This window comes from Lissotriton vulgaris, chromosome 11, assembly GCF_964263255.1.
Source record: "Lissotriton vulgaris chromosome 11, aLisVul1.2, whole genome shotgun sequence".
Lineage (NCBI taxonomy): Eukaryota > Metazoa > Chordata > Amphibia > Caudata > Salamandridae > Lissotriton > Lissotriton vulgaris.
In genome coordinates this window covers 354,755,141-354,768,106 of record NC_141699.1, presented here as the reverse complement: position 1 = coordinate 354,768,106, position 12,966 = coordinate 354,755,141, and the positions used below count along the sequence as shown (strand labels likewise).

At 44.0% G+C, this 12,966-nt stretch overlaps 1 protein-coding gene across 3 annotated transcripts in view; it reads right to left on the bottom strand.

Moving 5' to 3' along the window:
- Nucleotides 1-12,966, bottom strand: part of LOC147679765 (oxaloacetate tautomerase fahd2, mitochondrial) — a 140,174-nt gene that overhangs the window by 121,837 nt on the left and 5,371 nt on the right. For all 3 annotated transcript variants that reach the window (XM_086943328.1, XM_086943329.1, XM_086943327.1), the window contains exon 2: nt 1,966-2,242. In XM_086943328.1, coding sequence (XP_086799454.1) covers nt 1,966-2,237 — 272 coding nt within the window. In that variant the 5' untranslated portion in view covers nt 2,238-2,242. The remainder of the gene's footprint in view (nt 1-1,965; nt 2,243-12,966) is intronic.

Below are 12,966 nucleotides of genomic sequence, written 5' to 3'. Positions count from 1 at the left end.
ATGGGGAACGTGATTGGGTGGTACAGTGGTTGTGCGAATGAACTCATACCTGTGATTTCTGTGTACTGGCTGATGTGTTCCTGTGTTTTTAAAATCAATAAAATTTGTTTATCAAAAAAATTTTTGACTCAGAATTGCAGCAGAAGAGAAACTAATACAGATTAAAAAAGAGAACGAAATAAAGTAGCTACCAATACAGAAACACCCTGATGCAGACCCAGGAGAACTGGATGAGGTGGAGAGAGGATAAGTAATTCATCGGCTGAGTTGCAAGAAGGGCTAGTGCAGGTGCAGGTGCAGGTGTCACCATAGTCAGTCTCCTTTCCCCACCCTATCCCATAGCAAAAAAAACCACAACGGTTATTTTAAAGTGCCAATGTTGTGTCCTGTGCTGGTGGCACCTAGGCGTCTTCTTAAAATTAACATTGCGTAGAACTAGAAGTTGCTTAAAGTGAGAAGTTCCCAGTTTCTTGCGGACTCGGTGTATTTCTGGGCAACTCGGGCAGATGTATATTTGATTAGGCGTGCAGCAGGAAGATTGTAAACAGAGGGGCAGCCCTCCTGTCAAATGCCCCAAACTGTTAGATCTGTGGATCCTGAATAATAGCTCTGCTGTCAGCTGCCTGAAGGTTGAACTTTTAATTCTGGCACCCACTGAGGGGAACCTCTGATATCTTAGGACGGAACATGTACAGTTTGTGCTAGAAAAGCAAATGCATCTAAGAATCGCCTGACATGGCGACGGCCTGGATGTCTGAAGTCACGACGTATATGTACAGAGCTACTGTTTGGTGTCTGAGTTTGTTACATGTCTCTTGGGGATTCGATTACTTCCAGAGTCAGAGCAATGCCGGTCTGAGGCACTCTGTTGGAAACTTCTGCTGTGGGAGGTCTAAGCCTGGTTCTTCTCTGTTACCATACAACTATTTCGAAAATCAAAGGAGGGGTTTATGCTCACAACAATACTATTTATTTGATACAAAACTAGCACCATTACACACTTCGCCCCTACCACCCCCCAAAAAAATACTGCCTTTGGCCCTGTCAAGTGATCCACCTGCCCCTAAATGACTGACCAATGTTACTGGCCTGGAGCATTTACAAATGTGTGTTGTATTTGTAAAGCGCACGGCTGCCCACGCGACGGGGCGTCCCGGCGCTGCACTCATACCGCTGTGGAACCCTTCCTGGCTTTTCCATGTGAAATGTCCACTCCTGGGCACCCCCAAGGTGAAGCCAGGCATCCAAGCGCTGCTGGGGCCGTTGTGGAGATTAAGCAAGCTATTGCCCAGAGTCACAGAGTGGGACCCATGATTAGACTAGGCACCGAGGCGAGAATTATCAGGTCCGGGGAGATTGAGTCCAAGAGCCGCCGAGACGGGAATTGAACCCTGGTCCCGGGCCAGACTTCTGCATCAGGGTCTTCCGCTCTAACCATTGAGCCACGCTTCTCCAGAAATGTGCTACTGAAACATCTCTTTACCCCCCCAGCACCTGCCCAACCCAGAGCACCAGACTTGCATGGGGGCACTAGGGAGGGGGTTGGGACGATGCGAATTAAACGTTATTTGTGAGGTGTGGTAGACTTTATATTCCGATCAAAAAACACAAAGAGCCCCATTCTACACCTTATCCCATGGCAGACACTCGTCCCACAGCAGGCACTCGAGAGAGAGCAGCGCCTTTGCTTTAGCAAATGCTTCTCTTATTTAAGATACACTAATAGGATTTTCTTGTGCAAAATGCAAACTGCCAAGGGTGGAGGCGCACATCTGGAGATTAGCATTAGGTCAAAGTGATGCCACTCCTGTAGAAGCAATCTGCCCTTTACTTTGACTGTTTTTATACAAGTCACAATGGATACTAAGTCTGTTTCAAACAGGTCATACATCTCAAGAATCAAGTTTACAAATTTTGCCCGAGGCTCCGACAATCCATTTGCTAGAGAGGCGCGCACACAAATACCTTTTTGCAGCATCTAACGCGGTGTCCCCTCCTTCAAGAAAGGCTCTCATGTTCCGAGGCAGAGATGGATCGAAGGCGTTCAAGTCCACAATGTTCCCTCCATCCGCCTCTTCCACACCAACCCTGGGCCCATCGGAGCCAGGGCTTAGGAACTGGACGAGTCTCATGCTGGCACCGGGGAGCTGGCAGAGTCCTCTCCTGGGGACAATAGAGGCAATAGCACCCTGGAATATTTGGGTCCGGCTCAAACAGGCTTGGAGCAGCAACCACATCAGATCTGTAAAAAGAATGAAAAATCGGCGGTGATTTGGAAGGGGGCACATGAGGAACAAGCATTTGCAATGCAATCGGTCTCGCCTTTGTGATCTTATATGTATTTAGCTATGCAGCACATTAGTCTGAGTGCTGAAACATCCACTGTTCTTTAACATGGAGGCAAAATATGTACCAAACTGTGTGATACGCCAGGTATGGGAACACATGGAGAGAAATATGGCCTTTCAGTGGGAAATGTATTGTCCAAAGCTCAGTTTTTAATATAAAATAAGGGCCTTCGGTGGTCATATCACTGAAAATACAAGATTTAAAAAAAATATATCATTGTCTACTGGTGCGTGAAAGACCATTTCTATGGACTGGAATCTAGAGAACGCTAAAGTGATTCTGGTATTTTACTGACCTCTGCTGGTCGTTTTCTATCAAGAAAGTTAAATAGAGGCAGTTGCCAGAAAAATAAAAAAAAGAAAGTCCCTAAGCAGAGAGCAATTCTGGTATTTTACTGACCTCTGCTGGTCGGTTTCTACCAAGACAGTTAAATTGAGGTAGTTGAACAGAAAAAAAGTCCCTAAGCAGAAGCTGACAAGTCCTAGGACTGATCTCCAGAGCCCACAAACTACATACACATATAAGTATATACTAAAGTATATACAAGAGGTCTTGAATGTCCGAAGTAATAAAAAGGGCATCCTCTGCGACTGACTCAGTGGTACAGACCTGAGTGATAAGATACTAAAATAGCAAATATCAAGTGCCACACACTGGGAACAGTTAGAACTACATGGAAACTACTGAAGGGAGCATACCGCCCCATTGGGTAAATTCCATTTTGAATGGAGGAAAGCTGAGAACTATTTGGGATCGACTTAAATGCCAAGATGTCTAAAATAGGTTTAGGATAATTGTTTGTTTTAACTCTTTTATGAGTAGAAAAACGAGGTTTACTATTAAAAACGCATATTCTACTTCATTATTCATCTCTGCTCTATTTCACCTCCAACAAGTGAATTTGAAACTTGTGCTGGGTGATGTTAGTACACCTTTAAACCTATTTAACAGCTTCATGCATTTATTAATGCAAGTCACAACTTTAAGAGATTGTAGGAAATATTGGTATTTTTTCATTCTTTTTATTTCTTGCAGTTGTAAAACAGCTGATATTTTCTTCTAGCTCTATCACGCAGAAGCAGGTCACCGGGGAAAGGATACTCATATACTGAGTAACCCGAATCCCCCATGTATGTGGATATCAACTGTAAATCTAATTTTAGTGGACCCAGTTTGCTAGAATACAGACGAGTGAAGCCGGGAAATTTCAGATGCAACTGAAGCTGAAATATCAGTTTAGAGTTTGTGAAATTAGGTTGCATATATCAGACTCTCGGCCTTAGAAACTAAATACAACCATGTTTACACATCCTAGGAATTTTGTTGGTCGGTGTAAAATTTCCTTAGCTCCGATGACCTAGCAAGACACCGTGAAGAACATGACATCTTTCAAAACAAGGCTTTCCTTCTGTCTCCTTTGAACACTACTTATTCTCGTGAAAGGGTGACCTTCGCCTAGATCTCAGGAGTATAGAAATAGCAGGCTTGTGTGATGCTCAGAAACAATACACCGGACAGAATGAAGGGTGACTACTTCAGAAGCGACTGAATCCAAAATGTCAGCTTGGAGTATCTGTCATGAAAACTATGGAAGTCTTGTGATCTACTCAGAATTTCTGTATAGTGGGCGTTTCCGTTTGGCCTCTCTCATACATGAAAAAGTAAGTTGGACAGTAGGGAGCTTGTTTTCACTCTCCTGTGCCTTCTTTGTATTGAGATACTCGAAAAACACAAGTGCACACAATGGTCCTGGTGTTCCACTCTCTCCACATAACTGAAGCCTCCAACCACATTTTTGTGGGCAATTTGTAAGGCTAGCCCTCTTAATTTATTTATTTTTGGTATTTAGAGAGTGCGGATCTAACCACAAGGCAACAGACACTTAGAACATAATAGCTTACCAAAACCTAACTTACTGGACACTCAGTGGTGACCAATGAAACAATGTTATCACTTTGTGTGTAACAGCAACTACACAACATTTTCATTGTGACTATTATTCAGCACCTTGTGAAAACCCATTAGCCAAAACGACTGAGCGGAATATGTATCAGCTGGACATAAATGTATTATCAGTAAGGAATTCATCATAGTGGATAACGACTTTTTTTATATAGAACTTGTGATGGTGTGCCAGAATTCTTATAAGCTAACAAACATAAAAATACTGTCCTGAGAATAATAGTAAGAAGCACCCTGTTTCTTTGGGGAAAAAAACCTGAGTAGTATGGAAACAGCAAACCATATATTTTTTGAGGGACCAAGTCTTAGGGATATTTTTGTGTGTTTGACATTTTTGACTGACCAGGATCAAATGTTCAATCTGTCGAATGTTGTAAGTTTGTGTTTCTGTTTGCCTTCAGTCCCGCAAGAAGCCTTAGCTGGCAGGTGACCCCAGATATGGATTCTCCTAGGTCTCCAGAGTGTAGGCACGTCAGATGCATAGGTCTTCATGCCGAATGTGTTATGCACTTCATGTATCTTAATATACAGCGTAAGCCTCTACACTTTTTCTTGAAGCTTAATCACAAAACTCTCATGTTCCCTTTGTCCTCTAGCTGGGGCTTCCTTCCCGTCTCTGCACCATTATATGGACTAGGCTACTCAGTCACCCATCTTTTGCCTCAGCACTTCTTTTCACCACTGTCTGCCTCAGGTCCCTCCTCTTTCTGTCTTGTGCTTTGCTCCTCTTTCCCATCTGTCTCCTACCACATGCTCCTCTTTCATCTGTTGTGTCTAACTCCCCTACTAACATGTCTCAGGCCTCACTCCCTTCTCTCATCCACCGTTTGCCTTGGTTTCTTTTCTCAGCTGTTGCATGATCTAGTCACCACTCCTTCATCTTATGGCTTGCTTTCCTTTATTCTGCTCACCTATCACTCACCCATCATGCACCATGGATCCCACATACGCCGTGGGCCTCACTTTCCTCTCAATCATCTTATTCTACTCTCAACCATGTTTGCCGTTATCCCCATATGACCTGGTGTTGGTGGTTTTAGGACTCTGGGCACTTTAGCACTGCTGCCCAGTGTTAAGTGTGTGTGCTCTCTGTGCTAAACATGGTAAGATTGGTCTACACCTGTTTGGCGTATTTAATTTACCTATCAGCCCCCAGTAATGTGTTATCTCATATACCCGGGGCCAGTAAATTAAATGCAACTGGTGGGCTTGCAGCACTGTTTGCGCCACCCACCAAAGTTGCCTTTCAAACCAGTCTCAGGCCTCTGCCATTGCAGGGCCTGTGCGCGCAGTTTACTGCCGCTGTGATGTGGCACGCAAAATGGTTGCCACATCTGTGACACCCCTTTTACTGCATGTCAGTCACCCCTAAGGTAGTCCCTAGATAATACAAAGGCTATTTTTATATAACCTTCTTATTCTACTCTCAACCATGTTTGACTTCATCCCCTCTATCATATACTTTGTAATTCAGTCCTCAAACTCGTCCCTGAGGTATTTCTCATCTTCTCATAAACATATAAAAAAACTTGCCATATCCGAATGTCTAGGAACGTATCTACTCGACCTATCGGCAAAGAATGCGATCTACTACCCGCAAACTATTTTTTAAGCAGTGTGAGAATAAAGTTGTTCTGTAGATGTCAAGAATGTACATAGTTAATGAGATACATTTCTGTAGATTCAATATTTGTGGAGGTCAGCACACTCTATTTTCTCAAAAAACTGAAAACCGCAATCCAATTGACCTGGATTCCCATGACCCCTCATCTTGAGTTACCGGATGGCGGCCCCACGTTACCAGAACATGTTGTGTCCTGTCCTTTCCTTTGAGAAATCATTGTTTTCAAGGGTTTTAATCCCATTGGTTCGGTCGAACATAAACAAATACATACAAACGTAAGGCTAGGAATGTGTACTTGCTGTCTTGCCAACAGAGTGATCTGTTTATCCAATGTCTGAGGGAATCAGATAGTTCACTGTAATTGTGTGCAGCCAGCCCAGCTCAGTTATTAAAACAGAGCCGAATGCCTGGTGTTCGATGGCCTGCAAGTCATTTGCTGTGGAGCTTAATTGTTCAAGTTATTTTTTAATTGGCACACCAAGATCCTATATCAGCTGTATTCCTTGCATTGTGATAAGGCCAATTACATACAATCAACGTAACACAAATGCACAATTCCCCATTGCCACTCTTGGCAGTTGGAAGTTTTAGAGCAAAGGGGACCGTGCATCTGCAGCAGTACCCTACTTTACCATACCTATACAGTCCATATTCTACATAGGTTCATGAGGGTTTAAATAAAAGCCGCTTACAGTCCTTACTGCCATGTGTCCCAAGGTAACACATTAAACAATATAAATCTTGTTGTATATTCATTCTTAAGCTACTCCAAAAGACGGAACAGTTGCTTCACTCACTGAGACTCGATTATTGCACATAGAAAAAATGTATTGTTACTAACACTGAATGGCAATTTGAAGTAAATAAATATATCAATTTCCTTGCCTTTCTAGTCATCGTAATTTGCACGCCGTTTTTGTTCATCGTCAATTTTAAACACATTGACTGAAGGAAGCAACAGAAATTGCATACTATTTAGTTTGAATTGAGGATTTATTTATGCAATGGTTTCTAATGTCTCCGAGCCAGGTGTTTGCCCTGTCCATTCCTTAAGATGAGGCACCTTTTCCTATGATGTACACGTTATAGGATCAGCGTTTGGTAAGCACACTGTTGTACACAAAATGATGAACAGAATAGGGTTCCTCACTCTTTAGCTACAAATTCCTTAGAGTTTGTGGATGTTATTGACTTTCTTCATTCATCGCAAAGATGGACAAAAAATTACCTCTATGGCACTTCTTATCAGACAGTAGTTACAGCTCTTCTGTTCTAGCGTTGCATGAACAGCAAAAGCCACATGCAGGGAGAGGATGTGCTCTCCCCACTCTCATCAGGAGCTTTATTCACAGGAGTAAGGATCAGCTGCTGGATGCTGTGGCCTCACAGAGCCAGGCAAACTTTGCATTTAGAGTCAGGTGAAGTGTGCAGGCACTTGCAACCCCTACACTGGCTAAGAGGGCACTTGACCCCTAAGACTAGGGGCCCGTGAAGAGAAAGTGCACCTCAAAAGTACAGCTTGAAGAACTATTTTCAATCCCTTAGTCATGTGCCTTACTCTGCTTTTCAATTTCTAGGGTTGTGTCTTTGTCCCGGTTCTCTTCCCTGACCCTCCTGAGAAGTACAGAAGTCCAAGCCTGGAAAAAAAGCTCATAATACCTGAACCAAGATCATGTAAACTTTTGGTTAATCTAAGACTGGGATTAGAAACAAGTGTTTGCAACGGGCGTTAACCCAACCCCACACAATCCTAATCAGAAATCCCCCTCCCACCCCATACTCAGGATTGGCAAAGCTACCTAGCAAGCTACACATTCGAAGTCCTATCGCACCACTCGAGTCAGCCAGGTGACCCTCAAGCACACATCTATTGCCATTTCTCCGCTGTGAATCTGGACCCAAACAGGTCCACGGAGGAGGCTTCTAACTTACAACCATCTTTGCATATTCCTTAGATGCCTATAGAAAGAGACTAGTACCGTTTTTCTAATGTCCACTGTAATTTTGATGTTGTTCATAATTTTTTATTTGTAATAAATAATACCTATGATGTGATGGTCTAATTTATTGTGTAAATGATAATTACCCGTCGCACCACCTCCCATGAGCAAGACATTGGCTGCTGAACCAAGCTACAAAGATAAGCTAATTGGATCAATTTGGAGTTTCAGACCACGCACCTCAGCGACCTGAAATCTACCTCCTCACCAGTGAGCCGCACATTTATTGATCGGGTTGAGTCTCACACCTGGTAACAAAGGCTAGAAACAGAACTCTTTATGTGACTTTGTTCAGACATGGGCTGTACGTACAGTAGCTCCTGGAAGTCAATAGAACTTATCCCAGCTGAAGGAGATCCCTCTACTGCTCCTTGGGTTCAGGAGAAGGGAGCCATCTGCACACAGCATACCAATCCTCCACGTTTTGACGGCTATCCATTGTTTCATCATGACAACTAACATTTGGGAGCATAGTAAATAGCACCGAGGTGAAAAAAAATGTTTGCGCCAGAGAAAGGTAAAGTATTGCCATCTTTTCTTGAAAAAAAATGTAATCTTCTGCTTTCATTTAAAAAAACTTGATGGGTAGTAATGCTAACCAGAGTGACTGCCAATTAGACTATTTTCAAGTATTCCTCCTATCACCTTTTGTGTGTATGAAAGCTAAGGACTCGTCATCTTTTAGAAAAATTTGAGTATTCCTATTTCATCGAGTGTGTTAGGATGTTTGTGGCCCTTGTGGATATTACCCATGTATTTCCATTTTTGCTTTGCATATCTAGTTTAGTGGGGCTTTTGTGTTACTTTGATCATTCTTTATTCATTTAGCATTTCGCAGAATTCTCTGCATGTGACGTAATCAACATAAAAAGGTCATGTAAGCCAACTACCTGTGATGCCACATGTATGCTAATTAGCTAGAATTTTTATGAGATGTGATTACCTTGGACCTTCCTTTCCTTTCTTACACTTTCCCTGCCTCTTTGCTTTTTGCATAGTTTGCTTCCCTGCTCAGGAAGGTGTGTTGTAATTTACCTTGGTTCATCCCTGTCAGTTTCCCCCTCCCTTCCCCTTCCTCTTGGAATGTTCCTTCTGTTGGTGGACAAAAGTTCTACAGGTGATTCCATCTGAATAGAACCTGTTGGTGGTGTAAGACATAATAGACACTACTCCTCGTTCTGAACAGTGTTTTTGTCTTTTTAACACTTTCACTTAAAATAATTTGGACAATTCGAGAACTCTAGTATTCTGGTCAGCATGCAGGCTGATTCTTAAAACTACTAAGTGGTCCCTAAAACTTCAAGACATGGGAAAAGGCTTAAGAAAATACTAACTATAGCTACAAAACCGCAATGTTTGCACTACATCATTGTCGCTTTCCTTTTTTTGAATTAGCTAGACTGTGTCGCTTTCCTTTTTTTGAATTAGCTAGACAGTGTCGCTTTCCTTTTTATGAATTAGCTAGTCAGTGTTGCTTTCCTTTTTATGAATTAGCTAGACCGTGTCGCTTTCCTTTTTATGAATTAGCTAGACAGTGCAAGCGCTGTCTCTTTGAGACGCATCACGCATCGTTTACAATCAGTGGACTTCAGCCCGCCCATAGCTTACCATTTGTATGCTCCAACGTCGCCCTCGTATCCTTCATTCCCGTTTGTCCATGGCATGCGTGTATCATGCTTTTCTGGTGTTTGGCCCTCCCCTAATGTATGGATTAAGTACTTGTGTCCATCCACTGCTCCCGTTTTAGGAGCTACTTTTTACATTTGAGCACTCCATACAAGTGTTTGTGTGTTCACTCTCTCCGTCTTCTCCCAACTGCCCCACACCCCCGTCCCTGTTGCTTCTTTCCCTCTGCAGATCGTGCTGTAATGTGTGTCTTTCTTTATCCCCCTCCTCACCCGCCATTGCTCATGTTTTTTTATTCCTCCCACCCGCCCTCATGGTGTTTTTTTTTGTGTGCAGATTTTATATAGCGCGAACTCGACTCAAAGGTATTGGAGCGCTTTAAATGAGCACCGGCTACGTTACAAATTCAGGCACAGGGAGCAGAGGTGCAACTAGAGTCAATTTTCAATATTCGGGGTGGGGGGAGCTAAGAATACATTTGGGGGGGGGGGGGGCTGATTCGTCAACCAAAATGCAGAGTGGAGCTGCAGGGGCTCTAAGCGGAGGGGGGGGCTCGACATCAAAGCCTCATTAACACGCAAAAGGTCTTTAAAAGACCTGTGAAGTACTGGGGTGCGGCTGTGTGTGTGCCCGGGAAGCTGTCTCATCCCGGGCTGACACACACGACAGGGGGGCTGAAGTCCTTTGAGTCCAATGGGTGTTGCGCGCCTGACGGGGAGATTAAGTGATTTGCCCAGAATCACAGGATGTGGATGCGACCCCGAGTGCTCGAACCCTGGTTTCCAGCACCAAAGTCGGCAGTATAGCCTTGCTATAAGGGCTGCAAATGCTCCTAATTTAAAGGACACCACTGCAGACATGCTGCTGCCGCCATGGTCTAGCAGGAGGAATTGAATAACTACTTATGCCACTCATGCAGATGCATGTTTAAAATAAACATGCTACCTGAGAGAAGAGCTGCTGAAACGCCAATGACTCGCGGACTAAATACAGAGGACTCAGCAAACCGCCTTTCACCCCAACAGAGCCCACGTTGAAACTTCAAAGTGGCGATGAATCCATCTCAAGGCTGGAGCTCGCAGGGGAGGCAGAAACAGCTGCTGGGTGCCATTCACGCTGTTTTAGACAATTTGAGGGGTTAGAGAACAGAAAAGAGAAACAACATTGTTTCACCTCCCATGATTGTGGCTCCCTGAGCACTGCAGTAGATCTGCTGCCTGAGCAATCTAAGCCCCTCAGAGATCACTGGACAATATAGCCAACCGATGCAAACTGTGCCCCACAATCAGCTGGTCCGTGAAGACAACAAGCATTAAACATCACATAATTAAACTCACCCCACATTTAAGTGCCACGCAATTCCACAACACATAAACCCACACTGCATAATTCCACTACAGACACCACATTTCAACATCTCATAATTCCAGGCCACACAATTCCACTCCACATAATTTCACTTCATGCCACATAATTACAATCCAACCGCACATATTTCTACCCTGCTCCATGCCATATAATTCCACTATACATAATACCACACCACGCAACATAATTCCACACCACATAATTCCACTTCATGCAACACAATCCAATTCCAGATAATTCTGCTACACTGAATTTCACTCCAACCTGCATAATTACACTTCACACAACACAGTGACACTCCACATATATCAGCTCAGCTCCAAAGCACACAAATCTACTCCACACCATGCCACATAAGTCCACACAATTCCATACCACACAATTCCACACCACACAATTCAACGTCACACAATTCCACACCACACAACATAATTACACTTCACATAATACCACAACACCACATAATTGCACTCCACTCCATACTACATAATTACACTTCACATAAATACACTCTACACCATGCCACATAATTACACTTGATACCAAAGGGGATGATGGATGGAGCGTTTGAGCAAATCAAACATTCACCCCCAGTCAACTGATCTGGATTTAATCCATCACCATTCTTTAGCTTACTCCACCATCCAAGTTCAGACATGGCCATATGCAAATCAGCCTGACCCTGTGCCTCATGGGAACAGTCCAGCCCGAACTGCCAAGCCATGTCTTCCCTGGTTCGGAAACAAGCATCCTGGGACCGGTTTCGGATTCATAATCCTGCCAAGCCATGTCTTCCCTGGACCGGAAACAAGCATCCTGGGACCGGTTTCGGATTCATAATCCTCATCAGCCAGGCTATCTTGAATCCAGGGATAGAGTGAGCAAGGGGCCCACGTCTGGGCATACCCTGCCAACTTAGGGCGAACAAAGCGATACCAAAGGGGATGATGGACGGAGCATTTGAGCAAATTAAACACTCACCCCCAGTCACTGATCTGGGTTTAATCCATCACCATTATTTAGCTCACTCCACCACCCCAGTTCAGACATGGCCATATACAAATCAACCGGACCCTGTGCCTCATGGGAACAGTCCAGCCCGAACTGCCAAGCCATGTCTTCCCTGGACCGGAAACAAGCATCCTGGGACCGGGTTCGGATTCATAATCCTCATCAGCCAGGCTATCTTGAATCCAGTGGTAGAGTGAGCAAGGGACCCACGTCTGGGCATACCCTGCCAACTTAGGGCGAACAAAGCGATACCAAAGGGGATGATGGATGGAGAGTTTGAGCAAATCAAACACTCACCCCCAGTCAACTGATCTGGATTTAATCCATCACCATTCTTTAACTCACTCCACCACCCCAGTTCAGACATGGCCATGTGCAAATCAGCCTGACCCTGTACCTCATGGGAACACTCCAGCCCGAACCGCCAAGCCATGTCTTCTCTGGACCGAAAACAAGCATCCTGGGACCGATCTTGAATCCAGTGGTAGAGTGAGCAAGGGACTCACGTCTGGGCATACCCTGCCAACTCAACACAATTTCACTCAAAACCAAGCAATTCCACAGCACGGGATTCAACTCCACGCAATTCCATTCTACACCAAACCACATAATTCCACTATATACATCCAATCCCCACCACAGAATTCCACATTATTCAACACCACGCCACATAATTCCACTCACTACATGCCACTCCACTCAATACCACTCCACATAATTCCACTACACCCAATACCCTATAATTACTAACCACATAACTCTACGGCACACCATGCCACACAATTCCCCTACACATAACTCCACTCAATGCAACTGCAAGCAATTCCACAGTGAACCACACTCCTAACCACACACCACTCCACACAACATAATTGCAATGCACACAATATAATTCAACATCATGCCACATAATTCAACTCCACTACATGCCACCCCACTCCACACCATGCAACCTAATTCCCCTACACACATGCCACATATGAACACTATACATACTTCTACTCCACATCACATACATCCACTCCA